Source organism: Salvia hispanica, chromosome 3 (genome assembly GCF_023119035.1).
Source record: "Salvia hispanica cultivar TCC Black 2014 chromosome 3, UniMelb_Shisp_WGS_1.0, whole genome shotgun sequence".
Taxonomy (NCBI): Eukaryota; Viridiplantae; Streptophyta; class Magnoliopsida; order Lamiales; family Lamiaceae; genus Salvia; species Salvia hispanica.
In genome coordinates, this window is record NC_062967.1 from 30,532,844 (window position 1) to 30,551,836 (window position 18,993).

An 18,993-nucleotide genomic window follows, 5' to 3' on the forward strand; every position below is an offset into this window, starting at 1 on the left:
GGTAGTCAATAAAATTGAATACAAAGAAGTGACATTACTATTTATTATGGAAATGAATAAAAAATAAATTAATGATTAAATGTGATTGTGGGGAGGTAATACCTGTTTCCTTTCGGGTGGTAGGTATAAAAGTGATTGTGGGGAGGCAATACCTGTTTCATTTGGATTTCACCATATAACTATAGATACAGCAAATATATTTTCATTTTTCTACTAATATTTATATTTATATTTTTGTTATATTAAACGAATACACGTACGGTATAAAAGTATACAACGACATGTTGATTCAAATTTAAAATGAAAAATAAATATAATACACAATTTTAAATCATTAGTCATTGTCGAATCGTGCCTATACATACTCAACAAAATAGGGTCGAAGTTGATTCCGTGTTTTCTTATCGCATAATCTAGTGTCTCTCCGTTCGTGTTGAGGTCATTTAGCGTCGGATGCCCATGCTACTAGTGCTTCCCCATTTAACACCTCACTATGACACTTCCCCAAAAAACATAGCCACTCAACTTTCCTCCATAGATGGGAGTATTAGTATTTCACACGAGATTAAAAGTCAAAATTAGCCCTAAACATATGGTTATTTTACAATTTTTGTGCTAAACATTATCTTTTGGATTTTTTGGTGCTGCACATATGAAAATTTGATCATTTTGGTCCTCCGTCAATATTTCCATATGTGCAGGACTAAAAAATCCAAAAGATAATGTTTATGACAAAAAACGTACAATGACCATATGTTCAGGATCAATTTTGGTCTTTACTCTTCACACAGATATAAATTTTTATTGAAAAAATATATTTTATATTTATGATAGCATATTACAAAGTTGAGATGGCCGAGTTGGTCTAAGGCGCCAGATTAAGGTTCTGGTCCGAAAGGGCGTGGGTTTAAATCCCACTCTCAACACTAATTTTAACTTTCTTTTATTGTTTTAGTTTTGTTTTTTGTCTTTGCAAACTTGTTCATCTAATTTATCTATTTTCGTCTCTAGGAGTAGTATTTTGTTTTCTGTCTTTTATTGTTTTAGTTTTTTTATTTTTTTCTGTCTTTTATTGTTTTAGTTTTGTTTTTTGTCTTTGCAAACTTGTTCATCTAATTTATTTATTTTCTGTCTCTAGGAGTAGTATTTTGTTTTCTGTCTTTTATTGTTTTAGTTTTGTTTTTTTGTCTTTGCAGACTAGTTCATCTAATTTATTTATTCTCTCTTAATTCAATAGTGTACTATTTTGTTTTCTCTGTCTTTGCAAACTTGATTATTTTGATTGTAGTTGTCTTTGTATTCTCAACATTTATTTTTATTTTGTTTATTTCAATTTTGTGTTTTTTTTGGTCTTAGCAAACTTCTTCATTTTAATTTTACTTTTCTTTGTATTCTCAACAATTTTTTTTCGTTTGATGCTTCACATATTCTTAATCATTTTGACTCTAAAAAAAAACTAATCTTTTTCTTTATTTCTCCGAAACACATTATTACTACAAACTTCCATGATAACGGAAAAAACTCAACTCTGTTCATTCAATTCCTGGGCAATGGGAAATAAAAGCGGAGGAAACACAAAACCAATATGATTTTGACATTCCTCGAAGTTCACGTGTAGTTGTCGTCCGAGGCAAATGAATGACGAAAGCATCGAGCACGAGTACTTCAAAAATGGGATCAACTGAAGCAAACATATTACTAAAACATAGTGCAACAAGATCAATTCAAGGCTGCTCATGATATGATTGGTTTTCTGCAATGTGAAAGGAGTTTCCCTTCAAGGTCAAAATCACCCTCAAAAATGGCCGTACTCTCTACTAGCTTAACGGTCGACCATAATTATCCAATACAGGTGAGACGACCAGCGTATGCGTGGACGGAAAAAAAGGGATTAACACATAGATACCACAGAGTATCTGGATCTACCATGTAACTATGTATACATAGGGGATAATAGATGACATCTGTCGGATCAGTGCATGGATTGACGGGGTGCCCGGGGCCGGACAGGAGTTTTTGATGGGCTTACCCTGGAAGTGTTAAAATTCTGTAAGTTAATCGACCATGAAAAAAGATAGGGTTATAGTAATGGGTGCAGGGATGTTAGAGAATGCCCAACCTTATAGGCAATGATCCCAACACAGCTCCACTGCAGTTCAACGCTGCAATCGCACTTTCAGGCTGCAACGGGTAAAATAGTCCAATTTAAGTTCTGATTCTACGGTAATGCACCTCATCCCTCCAAGACACACAAACATAATCAAAAGAATTGGAGAAATCAAGTCCTCAGTTGATTTCAGTAACAGTAATAGATAATACAGAGGTGAAAATTTAACGTTTCGACCTTCAAAGTTGTAAAAGATCAGTATGACCACAAAGACCTCAAGCCCAATAAAATGTTGAACTTTCTATGGAGGATAATCACACACGACATTGAAGAACACAGAGAAACCTTACAAAAGTCATATCTCGGGCATCCTGAAATCTCCATCAAGTTAAATATAAGACGAGAGAAATCAAGTCACTTGGGGAAAGATCGTTGCGCCTTTTAATTAATTAATCTGATGGTAGCTTTTAGATATCAATGAAGCATATGCAAAGGCAAACTCAAAACCCACTGCAAACTCGAGAAAATACAGAGTAAATCTCATATGATATTGACACTATGGCGAGAAGGCATGGAAGGACATGGTATGTGATGGTTTAGCTTTGAGAAGATCTATGAAGATGAGAAAACATTTGGGATGAGATATATTACGTAGCATAAGTAGTTGGAGGGAAGTTTATGAGTGTTCAAATTTAAGATGCCGAAATTATGAAAATAATCTACACGTATGGATAGAAGTATATTCTTCATCATCAGCAATCACACATTCTTAGAATGGCAATTTGCTCTCTCGCTTAATGTTTTTTTCTTGAATGACTCTAGTTATAGCACAGATATGATACAGGCAGAACAAGAACTTATAGATGGTGTGTTTTTTTTCCAAAAGATGCGGTAATTTACACCCTCAACAATTTTCAGTATAGAAACTACTATTAGAGAGTGTATGTATCTCCAATATAGTAGCATTAACAAAAACAATAAGTCAACACTGCCTATCTCATAAGAACATGTTTTCTGCAGTGGTGAAACAGAAACAATGCGCATTATATTTATGGCCAAATACCTCAAAATTTATGACTCCACACTTAAACCACTCTACGATAGAATGATATAAGTAACAAAACTTTGGAAAAATGTGTTCCTCTATCTAAACCAGGTTATCCTAAAGCAGGTCGAGGCTTTCACTAGGGAACAAAGCAGCTTAGTAGACCCACATAGAGAATGGCAACAGATTATTTCCACGGTGATGCTTATACAGCAAGTCAGCAACAGAAATATTTTAGTAGAAGCAACGTTAAAATATTTTACTACTACAGGAGGAAAGAAGAAAAGGAGAAACCACTATCGCAAGCCTCATATTTTTGTAGAATAATGTAAAAAGAACTCTCAACATCAACCAAATCTATGATGTACAAACTCCATATCAATATTCTCTACCATAAACATCAATTTAAAAAAGATGTGGCCTACATTCAGGAGGCCATTTAGTACAAGTGCCTATCAGAAAAAATTGGCAGCTTGTCAAATCTCAATTAGTTTCAATCGGGACTAATTCAAAGAACATTCTAGAAGTCAAGATGAAGATTGGCTGTCCATATAGTACAACTGCAGTAGATGGCGAGATAAAAATAAAAGTCCGAATCCAAATAAAGTTACCATCTGGATAAGTACATCTTTGTCCTTGATCCAGCTAACGTTTTATATGGGATCACATTTATTAGAGTATTGTCAAACATATTAGAAAATAAAACTACTGTTCCACCGAGCGGGGTTTAGTAAAAAAGTTAACTATCTCAGTTACATATATTGGTCGGGAGAAACAGGGTGTAAGGATTTCATTCAAGAATATGTACCTTCTCTGCGCCAGAAAGATTTTTCTAATACAAGAAAGCTACTTTTAGCCCAGGTGTGAATATCACGGGCAATGTATACTTTAAAGGCATAGACGAATTTGCATAAACAAAAAAATTTACAGAGGGGGAATTATTAGCTGAGATTATCACTTAGAAAGAAGTCAAATAAGATAAGCAAGAAATTGTGTCTCTCACCATTACAAACTCCACAAAAGATATACGAGTGGAATGATGATAGTCACCAAGCAACCTCAACCGACGCACCTGAATCAAGAGGTGCAAATGGCAATATGCAAGCGTTTAATTCTTCAGAAAAGCATGAAATTAGTCAAAATTGTACTCTCAGAAACCTACATACCTCGCCGCAAATGGACTCAAAGAAGAGTTTGACATCTGCTTGAGTGACCTGCAACATGTAAACAAATAAATAATGCTTGTATTGAAAACGGGAATCTAACAGCCCGTGAAACGATTCTGTGAGCAAAACTACCTTCTTGTCAATATTTGTACAATAAATTGTCCTTGCACACATCTCCCTTTCATCCTCAGACTACACCTCAGTAACAACAAAGGAAATTAGTCTACATTCTTTGAACAAATGGAGCTAGAACACATGTTGGAAGGAGCTAAATGGTTGCAAGGTTTCTCACCCTAGGCAAGAATGTCGGATTCACAGGAGCAATCGCAGTTTTGGATGGCAGTACTCTCACAGGGTAGAAGCCAAGCATAGTTCCTGCCAAACTCAAGGCATTCCTTGCCCCATCTGTATTTACATGAGAGACAATATAATGTTATACAGCCCTGGGGTTATTTCAAGTACACAATGAAATGAAGACTGTCCACATACCTTCATCAGTGAACTCAACAAAGGCAAATCGAAGTACAGAATTAGGGTCACCACAAACACGACAATCCACAACCTTCATTACGTAAATTGCGGAAGCAACCATTAAAACCATTTAGTGGTGGCGAAAACATAACTAATGAAGCTGAATTTTGAGAAATACACACCTGACCGCAGCCAATAAAAAGTGCTGCAAGTTGCTCTTCCGTAACCTACAGTCATCATAACAATGGCCAAACTTAAGTGTTTACTTGCCTGAATAAAGTAATGTTAGCAACCAAATCGATAGATTCTCTTTACCTGATGATCAATATCAGAAACATACACTGTCCTCTTAATCACGTCATCTCTTTGAGCCATGCTTGTTCTGCTAGTGAGCCTCCGTTTTCCATTGGCATAGCCATTTTTCTTCTGCATATTAAAACCAATTGGTAAAGAGACAATACCAAATAAGAATGTTAAAGAAAAGTATAAAGTTTAGCGTGACAAATATGTCTCACTATCCAAAAGAAACATCTGTTTCAATCCCAAAATAAACAAATTAAAGAGAACATATTACCCAATCATGAAAACAAAACAACCTAAAAACGTTAAGAACAACCCTATTTATAGAAGCAAGCCAGCAGAAATTTAGAAAAAAAGGTACATGTAATATAGCTTTTAGATAAGGAAAGGAATTATCAGATAAAAAATAATAATAACCCTTCTAAACGAATTTTTGGTTGGAACACCTAAATTAATGAGCTGCTGAATCATAAAACAATTTATCATGACGAGAGAACTCTAACAAATATCTCACTACCTAAAAGAAACAACAATTTCAGCCCCAAAATATACAAATTAAAGAGAACATAAACATGTTACCCAATCATGGAAACAAAGCAACCTAAAAATGTTAAGAACTCCCTATTACAAAAAGTAAACCAACAAAAATTAGAAGAAAAAAATGGATGTAAATGTAATACAGCTTGAAAAATGCAATAAATTATCAGATAAAAAACACTAACCCTTCTAAACGAATTTTCAGTTGAAACACCCGAATTAAGGAAGTGCTGCATCAAAAAACCATTAGCATCAAACCCAAGCATCCCAGCCGCCGCCACTTGAGACGGCGAAAGCATCTGCTGGCCGCCGCCGGCGAGTGACGTCAGCGACGGCGGCACGAATTCCTCAGCCATGGGGTTCAATTTTGACAGCATTTCCTCTAAATCTCTCATCTCCCTCTTAAACCCCTCCCCTCCGTCATCACCATCCTCCAATTTCTCCTCTCGCGCCGCTCCATTTCCGAGCTGGCGGTGGCCGTTGGACATCATCATCTTCTGCTGAATCAGGTGGAAGCTCTGATCGGCCGGCGCCGTTGACTTCTGGCCGTTTGTTGACTGCTGGTGGTGGCGATTATGATGATGAGGATGATGATTATCCGCAACGTCGCTCATCGCGCTACCTCTGTCGCTTTCCACCACCGCCATGAACGATCGAGCAAATTTTTCGAATTTTTTATTTTTCGACTTTATTTTTCTTCTATTTTTCACTGCTGCAAAACATCACAAAAACGAAAACCGATAATCAATTTCTTCAGTTCAACGGATCGAAACTGAGAAAAACCTCCAATTTGTGTGACTTTTTCCCCAAAATAAACGGATATTTTTTACCTGATAGCTCAAATGGTGTCCATTTGAGCACGAAATTCGGAAGATCAACAGAAACAGATGAAAAAGAGGAACGCAAAATCAGAGCACAGCTTTACCTTTTTTCCAGATTAGTTTATTCCATTTGCTAGAGATTTATTCTTATACTGACTGCATTTATTTATAAATAAATATAGTAGTGTACATTTTTTTTCTGTAGAGATGGAGAAAGGGGAACAATATTTACGTACGCATTTATTAATATATTTATTAATTTTTTATCTGTTTTTGTGATTTTTCTGAATTAAATGCGTCACTATACTTTGTTCACAACGCCCCAAAATATACGATGAGGAACTGCTGAGAACAGTGGTGGGGACCACCTACTTGCTTTAATAACCATAGTTTGGAGCCCATTTTTCACTTTTACTTTTCTTTTGTCTTCTTCTTACATAATGAGTAAATTTAATTAAAATATCCAATTTGATTTGTCCACCATCAACATGAATTTTATTTCAACTCTTATTTTGAGCGGCAAACATACATCACATCATATTAACTTATTTATTTTACTATAATATAAAATAAAAAATTTGAAAATAACATTTACTTGATGTAATTTTTTACCCTCGTTCTAAGAAAATGATAGTACTAAATTTTTAAAGTGAATAAAAATTAAAATAGAGAGAATAATTGATAGAAGACTTGTCTAAATCATGATGTCCATATTTTGGTTATTGATGTTTTTTCTGAATCATACGAGAATGAAAATAACCGTCGAGATTTCTTAGGATCGCTGGCAATTGACTTTCTTTGGCTCGGGGTGCAATATCATTGTTTCATACTCCTTCCGCCCTCGAAGAATATGTACTTTGGGTTCAGCACATATTTTAATGCCAAATTGTTAAAGTATGAGCGATGCAGGGAGAAGAAAATAAAATATTATTAGTGGCGAAAGGATCTCACCTCATTATAAAGAAAATAGTTTCTAAAATAGAAAAATTGTATATTTTTGTCGGACGGAATAAAAAAGGAGTATATATTCTTGTGGGACGAGTGATATACTATTCTGGAATGTCTTCTGTTCAATAATTTGACTTAATTTGTCCATGAACTTGAATATGAACTTACACCGATTCGTGCAAAATGTGTAATTTTCAAACCCATTATGGAAGAGTGCAATATTTATTTAAACTAAAATTGCCATGAAATAGTGGAGCATGTTAGTTACATGTAATTACTTGAGGTCATATAGTTGTTAGAGTCAGTGGGGAATAATTGCAATTAGTTATTGTCATTATGTGTATGTTAATTGTGTTATACACATGTCTATGCTATATAGATTTCATTTCAGATGCTCGATGATTAGAGTATTGTAATGAATGATATTGTGGAGTTTTTTTTTTTTTTAGGATAAAACGGTATTCTTTAAACTAGATATCTTTTATTTCAATTATTTTTTATATTTTATTTATCAAATTGATTTACTTATGAGTATTGTAATGAATGATATTGTGGAGTTTTTTTTTTTTAGGATAAAACGGTATTCTTTAAACTAGATATCTTTTATTTCAATTATTTTTTATATTTTATTTATCAAATTGATTTACTATAAGTATCGGCGGATCCAGGTGGGGTCGGGCGGGGTCGGCCGACCCCACCACAGGCCCCGGAGTGCCGCCGGGAAGCTCCTTTCATCAGCCTCCGACCCTACGGCATTTGCTTCTCCGACCCCACCTCACCCAGTGTGAGATGATGAGACTGAACAGAAAGAAAGGAAGAAAATGAGGGAGGATGTCGTAAAACGGAAGCCGATAATCGAGAAAGAAGAGGAAGTAAGAGCATCCACAGTGCCGGCTAGCCGATTCGTGGCGCTGGCCGATCGGCTAGCCGAACCATTGCAATCGGCCAGCAGCGAATTGGCTAAAAAATCGGCGTGGGCTAGCCGATTCAGGGGCGCTGGCCGATGCGCTGGCCGCCATTGTGGCGTGCCGATCGGCCAACGCCTATTTTCTTTTCTTTTTTTTCTTTTTTTTGAAAACCTATATATACGCGATTTTAGTTTCATTTTCATTTGCACCACTTGTTTTAACGAATTTTCTCTCTCTCTAACTTTCTGCACAAGAGCATCATCGAGGGATAAGTCACGCGGGTGGTAGTGGTGGGGATGCTGAGGAGTACGAACGGCAGATGAACGAGGCTATGGAGGCCTACATGAACCGCGAGATGGAGCAGTACACGCGAAGGGTGGAACAGCAGGCGGTCCCTCGCCCTCCACCGCCGAGCGTGATTGATCGGGATCACGTAGCTGCACATCGCCGGCTATATGACGACTACTTCGCTCCGCCGGTTGCCCTCTTCAACGAGAAGTGTCGGGGCATCGGTCCAGCCCGTCTCATTTGTGGCCAACGGCAACCGGCATGATATGGGCTACTAGTTGGCGGATGGGATATACCCTAGATGGTCTGTCTTTGTGAAGACGATCAGGCACGCAAGTGATGAAAGGAAGGCCTACTTTGTGGAACGACAGGAGTCGGCGCGCAAGGATGTGGAGCGCGCATTTGGTGTGCTCCAGTCTCGATGGGCGGCAATTAAGGGTCCAACGCGTTTGTGGGATGTCAAATGCGTTTCCCAAATAATGTACGCCCGCATTATCATGCACAACATGATCGTCGAAGACGAAGGCGTACAACTGACTAGTTGTGCCAATGACGATGAAGCCGGCCCAAGCCACGGAACGGCCACCCCTAGCGTACGGCGTGGGGTACCTCTCGATGAAGTCGGCCGCCTCAAGGAATTTGCCGGCATGCGTCAAGTGGATGCTCATATTCAACTCCAAAAGGATATAATTGAAGAGTTGTGGGCACGGAAGACATTGCAGAGACGATAGTTTTTTTCCTTTATTATGCAATCTATTTTTTTAAATGAATGTAATTTTTTTTAATGCAATTAATGAATTTTCCCGTATATGTCTCATACATTTAATTCCGCAATTTAATTGTAAATTTAATTCCGTAAATGTAGTTGTTTTTGAATTATTTTTATTGCGGCTGGCCTAAATCTGATGTGCAAGTGGATTTTTAGTGCTTTGCTGACGTGGCAGGGAGAGAGAGTGGCTGGCCTATTACCATTGGAGATGCTCTCTAGCATCTCCAATGGTAATAGGCCGGAAGCATCTCCAATGGTAATAGGCCCACCACTCTCTCTCCCCGCCACGTCAGCAAAGCACTAAAAATCCACCTGCCACATCGATTTAGCTAATTAAGCAATAAAAATAATTCAAAATATACTATATTTACGGAATTAAAATTATGATTAAATTACGGATTAAATTTACGACACATATACGGGAAAATTAATTCATTTCATTCAAAAAAGTACAAAGATTTTTTAAAAAATACATGATTTTTTTTAAAAAAAGGGCTTCCACACACGAGCCCCGCCACTCTCTACTCGCTCGTCGCCGTCGCCGCTGCCGCCACCGCCACCCGGTATCCGACCCCACGTCGGAACCCCCATCCGTGCCCTCGCGGTATCCAAATCAACCCGCATGCTCTCGAGCATCGAGTGAAGAAACATCTTCTCCGTGGGGTCAGTGGCGTTCTTCAAATCTTGGAAGACCTTGTACATCTCGCTCCCGCGTTTTGTTACGTGAATAGAGAGTGTACTCGAGTGGGGTGGGTGGGAGGGCGGAGGACTGGACCTCATGGGGCGATAGGGGGATCCTCCCCTCGCAGCCCGTTGCGCCCGCTTTTGTCCAACCGGGCGAGGGGAGACCAAGCAAATGAAGGAGGATGGAAACTCCTCAAGCATCCGGGGGGAGGTCGTGGGATCCGCCGGCCGCTCGCCGCTATAGTTGCCGGTATAGTTCTGGCCTCTACTTCTTCGGCCACCCAGCGTCGCACCCCGCACGGAACTTCTCGACTCCTTCAAGAACTCAAAGCATTCCCGTGTGGAAATCCTTGTACTTCCCCGCCAAGGGGAACCGGGCTTCTCGGCTATCCTCCGGGCGTCCTCCTCATTCTTCCCACTACTGAGCTGACGGAGGGCGTTGGCGTACAACGCCGAAAAACGGCCGACCGCGGCCCTCCGATGCGCTCCCCACCCCTTCCGGACCTCCTCCCCGCTGAAGTCCTTCCCGTGCGGGCGCCAGTGCCTCCCGTAGGCGCTTTAATCTTCGCCCACATGTTGACGACCCGCTGGTTGTTCGCAACCAGCGGATCGTCGCACACCTCCAACCACCCCCTGGCCACCCCGGCGTACTTCATCCTCCGTCCACTTCCTCCGGCCGGGGTGTCGTCACCAACGGGCTGCGACGACTCGCCGACCGCCTTGGCCTTCCCCTCTTCTTCTTCTTCGGCAGCGGCCCGCCCCGCTGGAACGGGAGTGTCCGGATCGCCGAGATCGATCCCCATGTCATGCAATGACAAAAGGTCATCGCCGATGAAGCTGCGTCTCCTGGGTCGACGTGTGAGACGAAGCCGTCAAAATCCAGCGAGGGACGATATACCGTGTCCCCCCCGGTGACCCCTACATCCCGGGATGCATACCCATCATCTGCTGTTGCATCATCTGCGTCGCCGCATCTGGTGCATACCTCCCCATCTCGCCGCCGCCTCGGCATACCCCACGGCATGTTCCCACCCCCGGCGCTCCGCTCCGGCCATCATCCCCATCACCGATTCCAAGGGACGTTAAACCCTGGGCCCATCTCAGCCCCATCCAGATCCCACGGGTACCGTGGGAGTCCGAGATCCACTCGTCGCTGGACTTGACTTGTTGTTGTGATCCATCGCTCGATGATGCTCTTGTACGGAAAGTTAGAGAGAGAGAAAACTCGTTAAAACAAGCGGTGCAAATGAAATGAAACTAAAATCGCGTTTATATAGGTTTTAAAAAAAAAAATCAAAAATCGTCGCTGGCCGATCGGGCCGCCACAATGGCGGCCAGCGCTTCGGCTAGCGACGCGCGTTCGGCTAGCCCACGCCGAAAATTTCGCCGGTCGCCCGCTGGCCGTCTCCAATGGATCGGCTAGCCGACTGGCTAGCCTGCATTGGAGATGCTCTAAATTCAGAATAACCTTTTCGTTTATTTTCGAAGAGAGATAAATTGAAATGGGTTAGTGGCGCATTGGGCGAAGAGAGAGAACTAAAATTTATCTTCCCTATATTTACTTGTAAACTAAAATTAAATAAATAAAAAGACATCAAGAAAGATGACACGTGACTGCATAATTTATCTTAGATTAAATTGAATTATCTAATTATAGAATGGGCATTGAACTTTTCTTTCTTTCTTAATTTGTATTAGTTCTCGAAAATCATTTAAATATATATTCAAATCTAAAAATTCAATTAATTTTAATTACGATTACTAGTATTTATATATCTAAAAATCAACTTATTTATAATAAACACATAATACTTCAATAAATATAATATAAAATAAATATTTCTCAATTTCATCTAATTTTAGTTTATACCCTCTTCGTCCCACAAGAATATGCACTCTTTCCTTTTTAGTTTGTCCCATAATAATATGCACTTTCCAATTTTGAATTTTTTTTCTTAGACCCATTCTCCACTAATTATACTTTAATTACTTTTTCTCTTTATTCTCTTACTTTAATTACTTTATTTCTCAAAGTATATATTCTTTTAGGACGAAATGAGTTATTAAATTTTCAACCATATTATTCATATTAAAATTAGTTTTGAAATTTCAAATTTGGGGATGTTAGGAAAAAAATTATACACGCTTCGTCCCATTAACACTTTTGGGATGAAATGAGATTTTTAATGCACATTTGGTCAAATAAAAGAGATATAGAAATAAAAAAGTGATTTATATAGTGTTTGTGGTCAAATAAGGTCTACCTCAAAAAAGAGAAAAATAGTTACAAAAAATAGAAGTGTCTATAGAGCGGACTCTGGCAAAATAGTCTATTTTTATGCGATAGGGTGAATATTTAGTTTAGAATATCGATACTAGTATGAGTTATAGTATTTAAATTAAAATATATTTTTTATATGAATAATTATACTATTAGTATTTATTATATGGTTCGACCCCACGATATTTAGTTCCTGGATCCGCCATTAACTATAAGTTTTGACCAACTTATTTTCCCAAACACTAATAACATCCCGCAAGGATGTAGAAGTTTTAATGTAAATTTGTCAAAATATGATAAAAATAAAATTTGATAAAATAGTACTTACTCCGTATTATTGGTGGAGAATGAGTTCGACACAATAAAAATATATATTTTCAAAAAATACAATACTATGACTAATTTTCGTGGACTAGCAAATTAAAAAAATATAACTATTGATTGTGGATGTAGAAAGTAATTTTATAAAAGTTGTATGTGTACTCTATATTGAGATTAATGTTACTCAAAAATATCCACACAATATTTATAGCCATTACATAATTGAGACTGAATTTAACAATAAGCCCATATGAATATTTTTTAAAATATGATTTACATATAGTATAGCAAGTGCACTACAAATATTTTAGTGACCAATCAATTGACTTTTTTTTTGTCTGACCATATGTATACCGATGTCGCCTTTGACGGTATTCGACTTATCATGTTCGATAAAGTGGTTGGGTTTGAACCCGTAACTTTAAGGTCATCAAAGCTTTGTGCTGCCAACTGCGCTATGATCCGTTGATTCAGTTTACTTTAAGTTTGAAAGGTACATCATTTTTAAAATTAACTTTCAACAAGTTTCTTTTATTTTTAGTTCGAAAGGTACACCATTTTTAAAATTTGTTTGTATCTCTAAAATGCATTGCTCGATACTAGCTCTAGAGAAGTTCTCTAGAGTCGAATGCGGAATTTGAAAACAACATTGTAAAGTTATCAACGATATATTTATAATGGCATATGTTTCATAAATCTAAATTCAAACTACAAAATTAGAATTGAGTGACAACTAATTACGTCATCTTTTATACTATCTATACAATTACAAAGCCTTCATCGAAAAGGTCTTAGAACATATTTGAAATGTATATATATGATTCGAAGAACTATATTATTGATAAATGAACTTCATGCCACACTAAATTTCAATTTAATAAAATAAAGTTTTGGATTCGTGTATTCACTTTGAATTTAACACAGTACGAAATGCATTTCGATTGATATAAATAGATCGGCATTCAAAGTCACCGTCTTTATACAAAGGCCCAATTGATAGGTAGTTTATGGAGCTATGTGCAATTTTACAAAAGAAGAGCACCCTCACAGCAAAACTTGAAAGGGGAATATAATACGCTGGTGGCGAAGGCTGTGTGAGCCCTAAACCAAGCAGCGAAGCGAATTCGAAAAATTTGCAAAGGCGCCGCCCAAATTTTGCGAAAGAGGTATGTAGAAATCGCGCAGATTCTTCATTTTCTCAACCCTAATTACCGGCATTCATATTTCATTTCACGCTAAACTCACGAATTTTCATGACCGTTTCACCAGATTCAGCTGAAGAAACCCTAGCTGTACGAGGCATCGGAGTCTCTGCTTCAGATAGTTGATTTGCGCGAGGAGTTACTATTATTTGCTCGGGTATGTGTTTACTTCACGCGTCGGTGTAATTCGTTACCCGATTCGGGTTCATGATCGGAATTTGGCCTTTTATCGTTCTAATTATGCGTTTTATAAACTAGGCATTGTATTGTATTTCCAATTCCAAGCTCTCTAATTTAAAGCTAATTGTATCAGTAAATTTTGTTTGAATGCAATTCGTTGATGTCGGGATAGACCAATTTGACCAATTTTGAAGTTTGTGGGAAATTCCAGAATCAGGCCAAAATTCGTTGTTTCAGGGACCAATATCCCAAGTTTTAAACCTTAAGAAGTCGTGAGATACAAGTGTATTTGTATTTTGTGTCAACCATCTATGTAACCTTGAAAGAACTATTTCAAAATGGATAACAAGTTGAGGTGTAATTATAAACAGCATTACCTGGTGTAAGTAGGCCAGCCATTTTGCTTTTCGTGGTCTCCTGGAGTGGGAGATGTTGCACACAAATTAAACTGTATTCTGATCCGACTCTGAATAAACTAGCACCCTTGTGTCGTTTATGTTGAATGCTAATCCATGTGCAATGTCCGAGTCTTGGTGATAATGATATAATTTTGATGTGCAGTGTTGTTTTGAAATATTATGTGATAATCTTTCTTGAAACTTATATTTGAAAATCTTTCTTTTTTTTGGCTGACAATAGTCCATGAAAAAGCTAGGGAAACAGATATCTATTAGTTTGTTTTGTATACACTTTTCTTTCAAAGCCCTCAAGCATATGTACTGGTGTTTAAACATGTCTGGTTCCATATCATTTCCCCACAAATTACTTCCTGATGCCTGATGGATAGGCCATAGTGGCAAAATCATCAGCGAGTCTTGTTTGTTCAGGCCATTTTGTTTTCATTTTTACTAATAAATGTTTTACCTCTTACTGATATAAATATCATGTCAAGAAAGGGCAAACAATTCTGGATCCCTGAATGTATACATATTTTCCAGGACCATTTTTTCCACAGCGTAAAGAGGTCTAAATAAGGTGAATGCATCAGTATATGACATTATTGTCTCATTTCATGACACACGCTTTGTTTATGATAGATGTCAAGCGCTTGGACAAATATGAGCGTTGCAATCATACATAGGGATGTAGAATGGGAGTGGGAGAAGTCAGGGTGGAGTTTTTGGTATATTTATATAATTGGAAGTACTTGCTCGCTCTCTGGAGAGTATTTGATCTGGCAAAAAATTAGAGGATGAGGAGATCATATTTTAATTCAAATAAATAATTGCTTTGGAGTATCTTGGAGCATATGAGCAATGGAGCTTGTGGAGCACTGCTCACCTCAAGGATTGCTCTCTTGGTTTGCTTCATAAGTTTTGTTCTTGTTTGATTTTTTCACTTCATGTCAAACCATTCAGATAATGACGAAGACATATAGGGTTACCTAAGCCGGCACTGTTAACTGATATAACTTGTCTACCCATTCATAAGTGTTTTCTATCTGCAGAATTTTTCTTTGACTTCACCTACAAAGACCAAGAATGAGTGGCCGATTCTCTCGCACCATCTATGTTGGAAACCTCCCTGCTGATATCAGGGAATCAGAAGTTGAAGACATATTTTATAAGGTTTGCCATTTTATTGTGAGCTTTGACTAAATTTGACTATGTATTATTCTGATAGCCAACTCCCCTTCTAATATCTCATGGACTTGAGTTGGTTACTTATTGTTCTTGCTGTAGGAAGTTATTTTCTAAAATTATTCTGTTTTTTATTCTTTTTGTTAGATATGCATGACAATTCTAATGATAAAAAATGGTTAGTTGCATAACAATTATGAATTTTCATCCAGTTTTCGATTGCAAAGTGAACTGCTTTTTCAATATCATTCAGCTTTCATATATTTCAGTTTCAAAATAAACATTACATACTTTGTAAAAAACAGAAAGTTCATTTATAGATTCTGGTGAGGTAAAGCCATATTTGTTATTTTTGGATTGCTTGCTATATATATTAATATTTCTTTTATTCCCATTTCCCATTACTTATTTTTATATTTTCAACCTTTAACCTTGAAAATATAAATCTTTCTCTCTCTACTTAAAAAATTCTAATGGTGTATATCTATGTGATAGTAATGGACAAGAACTAGCATTTATATCAAATAATACTGGGCTGTAAAATGTTGCAATCGGAAAATTTTAAATCATGACTTTAATTCTCAAAATTGAAAGTTCATATTGCATTTGAAATTTAAAGCATAAATATTTAAATCTAGACCTCTATTTACTGTCTGCCTTTCGGTATTTTCTGTGATTTTGTTTTTACCTTGTCCAAGTGCATTAATAGTAAACCTTATTTACTTACTCTTTTATTCATGTAGTATGGTCGCATCTTGGATATTGAACTGAAGAGTCCACCTCGTCCACCTTGCTATTGTTTTGTTGAGGTACTTTTCTTCTCTGCGCCCTGCACTAGTTTTGCTTTATGCCAGATGCATTTCAAATATTATATTCCAGATATTTCAATGCAAATTTGTATCTCTCTCATGTTATTTTCTTACCCAGGAATATTTGATATAAAATATTCTATTCATGTTTGTTTAATTTCGTATATGTAGTTTGAGAATGCTCGGGATGCTGAAGATGCGATAAGGGGAAGAGATGGCTATAACTTTGACGGCTGCCGTTTGAGGGTGAGAGCATTTTCTCAAACTTAAATATCTTCCCTATCCTTTTATTTGTAAATCTCATAGTGTATTTTTCCTTCTCTCTTGCTAATTTGGTTCTGAATTCAGGTTGAACTTGCTCACGGTGGCAGAGGACCATCATCCTCTAGTGATCGTCGTGGTGGTGGTGGTGGTTATAGTGAAAGGGGAGGCGGAGGTGGTGGGGGAGGCGGAGGTGGTGGCAGATTTGGTGTGTCCCGCCATTCTGATTATCGAGGTATGCTGATTCTGGTTGAAATTTGAAATGTTTCTATGCTTGCCTGAATATGGGTGCTTTTCTGAAAGTCTCTTTCATAATCTTATGATTTCCCTTGACCTGGTACCTCGTGCAACAGTGATTGTGCGTGGGCTTCCTTCTTCTGCTTCTTGGCAAGATTTAAAGGTTAGTTAAGTAGGATCTTTTCCATTCTAATTTTTAATGCGGTGCATGTTTGACTAGACTTGTTTACTAATCCTTGCATGAAATGCTTCAGGATCATATGCGGAAAGCTGGTGATGTGTGTTTTGCTGAAGTTTCCCGAGATAGTGAAGGTATTACATACTGACAGCAGAGATAACAGACTCATGTTTGTCAGCCGCATTGTTTTAATCTTGATGATAATGTTTTCTATTGTCGTTAAAGATAACTTATGGTTACGAATGAGTCGCCTGAAACGGGTGCTGAGCTTATATTTTCTCTGCAGGAACGTACGGCCTAGTTGATTATACTAATTATGAGGACATGAAATATGCTGTAAGTTTATCTTAACTAGTCATACTGTACTAATAATGACTCCAATTCTTTTAATATCTTCAAACAAACTTTTTGATTCTTCAGATGCGTAAGCTTGATGATAGTGAGTTCAAAAACCCTTGGACCAGAACTTATATCCGGGTATCCCCTTTCTTCTACTCTTTGCTTTATCTCCTACGCTTTTTGGTTGGGTTGTCTATAAGCATTCAAAATTTCATATCAGCATTTTCTGTTCATTCATATCTGTATGCCTTTGCTATTCGGTCAATGATGTTTGGTTGATCAATTGTATGCTTACATTTTTGGTTTGTCTGCTGTGAACTTAATTTAGGTGAAGGAATACAAGGGCAGTCCATCCCGAAGCAGAAGCAGGAGTCGTAGCAGAAGCAGAAGCAGAAGCCCGAGGAGGAGAAGGTATGAATAGCTCTTATTTATAAGCAGACTGAGCACATGCCTCACTGCAGAATATATGGTATGATATTCATATCTGATTCCAGACACTGAAAAATAGTCGTTCTTTATGCAGCAGGTCACTGCCGCGATCAGCTTCAAGATCACCCTCAGCATCGCCTGTCAAACCATCTCGGTACGTTGGTAGATATGAAACTGCTGTGATACTGTACTGCTGTTTCACTTTCTGAACATCTCGATTCATTTTCTTGGGCTTTGCCCTGATATATATTTGCAGACCCAGATCAAGGTCCAGATCAAGATCAAGGTCCAAATCAAGGTCTGCATCCCCACTTCCGGTAATGCCCTGTTCCAAATGAAAACGGAATGTCCCTAAGATTTGTGAAGTGCATAATTTCTCCTTTGAATCGGAAACGAATAAAATGGATATAGTAACGTTTTTTTTATATTGCAGGCGAGGTCCGGCAGTGCCTGATTTGGAGTGGGACGATGGCTTCAGCTGAAACTTCATTCGACATCGAAAATTATTAGAACTTGGGGATGTTTGTTGTTATCGATTTAGAGATCTAGTTTATTCACAATTTGATTTTCGATGGAGAGATTTGTTTGGCTTTATGGTTTTCTGCGACTAGATTTACTTTATTGGCATTTTGGATTAGTATTATCATTGCTGTGTTTCTAAGTATTTTCTGTCATTAGTTAAATCAAACAGTATCTAGACAACTTTGAATATTATGAAGTTACTACTGTGGACATCTTGTTTGTTGATAACAGCATTTTATCTGATTTTTTTTTTATAAATGTTATGTAATTGTAGAAATTGTATATAGGACAGATGGTGGTCATAGTTCATGTGTAGTGTTTTTGTAAATAAGAAAATTTTGATGGAATAGGTCTTAGAGAAAAACCAGGCCAAGTTATAGTAAATATAAATTTAAAGAGAAACACCTACCTTATTTACCTTTTTTTTTTATACAAATTCATTCTATTCATTATAATATGAAGATTAGATGAGAATGTATTATTACTGCTATATTTTTTTAATTGTAAAAAGGTATCTTTATTTTTTAAAGATAAATGAGAAATATACATTTTCAATCTAATTTTTTCCTACATAGATTTCTTATAAAATTGGTAAATTTTTTGTTTGGTA

General features: G+C 37.5%; 2 protein-coding genes and 1 non-coding gene across 9 annotated transcripts; 2 read left to right on the top strand and 1 right to left on the bottom strand.

Moving 5' to 3' along the window:
* The first annotated feature begins 845 nt into the window (after window positions 1–845).
* TRNAL-AAG lies at window positions 846–926 on the top strand. Its single transcript has one exon. It is a non-coding gene; the product is annotated as a tRNA-Leu (tRNA).
* A 746-nt stretch (window positions 927–1,672) lies between these two features.
* LOC125214264 (polyadenylate-binding protein-interacting protein 12-like) lies at window positions 1,673–6,630 on the bottom strand. Of its 3 annotated transcripts, none has more exons than XM_048115204.1 (11): window positions 6,552–6,630; window positions 5,812–6,338; window positions 5,105–5,215; window positions 4,972–5,016; window positions 4,808–4,880; window positions 4,611–4,723; window positions 4,451–4,510; window positions 4,319–4,366; window positions 4,156–4,224; window positions 2,120–2,181; window positions 1,673–2,030 (listed from the first exon to the last, which is right to left on the bottom strand). In XM_048115204.1, exons 2-11 carry the CDS (start codon window positions 6,271–6,273, stop codon window positions 1,973–1,975), a joined length of 1,101 nt encoding a protein of 366 aa, XP_047971161.1. In that variant the 5' UTR covers window positions 6,274–6,338; window positions 6,552–6,630; the 3' UTR covers window positions 1,673–1,972. The 3 variants fall into 3 exon arrangements, with proteins under 3 accessions (XP_047971161.1, XP_047971160.1, XP_047971162.1); XM_048115203.1 differs by having other exon boundaries at window positions 6,457–6,591; XM_048115205.1 differs by having other exon boundaries at window positions 5,812–6,335; window positions 6,457–6,579.
* Window positions 6,631–13,662: 7,032 nt separating this feature from the next.
* On the top strand, window positions 13,663–18,595 carry LOC125214214 (serine/arginine-rich splicing factor SR34A-like). Of its 5 annotated transcripts, none has more exons than XM_048115143.1 (15): window positions 13,663–13,812; window positions 13,916–14,005; window positions 14,967–15,003; window positions 15,476–15,596; window positions 16,352–16,417; window positions 16,589–16,663; window positions 16,766–16,913; window positions 17,032–17,078; window positions 17,170–17,227; window positions 17,380–17,429; window positions 17,514–17,570; window positions 17,761–17,843; window positions 17,956–18,015; window positions 18,118–18,178; window positions 18,295–18,595. In XM_048115143.1, exons 4-15 carry the CDS (start codon window positions 15,510–15,512, stop codon window positions 18,313–18,315), a joined length of 813 nt encoding a protein of 270 aa, XP_047971100.1. In that variant the 5' UTR covers window positions 13,663–13,812; window positions 13,916–14,005; window positions 14,967–15,003; window positions 15,476–15,509; the 3' UTR covers window positions 18,316–18,595. The 5 variants fall into 5 exon arrangements, with proteins under 5 accessions (XP_047971100.1, XP_047971099.1, XP_047971097.1 ...); XM_048115142.1 differs by lacking the exon at window positions 14,967–15,003 and adding an exon at window positions 15,066–15,328; XM_048115140.1 differs by lacking the exon at window positions 14,967–15,003 and having other exon boundaries at window positions 15,066–15,596.
* The last annotated feature ends 398 nt before the right edge of the window (window positions 18,596–18,993 follow it).

Bases quoted from the DNA above. Each gene is read 5' to 3' on its own strand.
- LOC125214264 (XM_048115204.1), bottom strand. From the start codon at position 6,273: ATGGCGGTGGTGGAAAGCGACAGAGGTAGCGCGATGAGCGACGTTGCG. The intron at 4,881-4,971 runs GTGTGTATTTCT...TACGTAATGAAG, and splicing joins TTTTTATTGGCTGCGGTCAG to GTTGTGGATTGTCGTGTTTG. The intron at 2,031-2,119 runs GTTGGGCATTCT...TAACACTTCCAG, and splicing joins TTGGGATCATTGCCTATAAG to GGTAAGCCCATCAAAAACTC.
- LOC125214214 (XM_048115143.1), top strand. From the start codon at position 15,510: ATGAGTGGCCGATTCTCTCGCACCATCTATGTTGGAAACCTCCCTGCT. The intron at 16,418-16,588 runs GTACTTTTCTTC...TCGTATATGTAG, and splicing joins CTTGCTATTGTTTTGTTGAG to TTTGAGAATGCTCGGGATGC. The intron at 16,914-17,031 runs GTATGCTGATTC...CTCGTGCAACAG, and splicing joins CCGCCATTCTGATTATCGAG to TGATTGTGCGTGGGCTTCCT.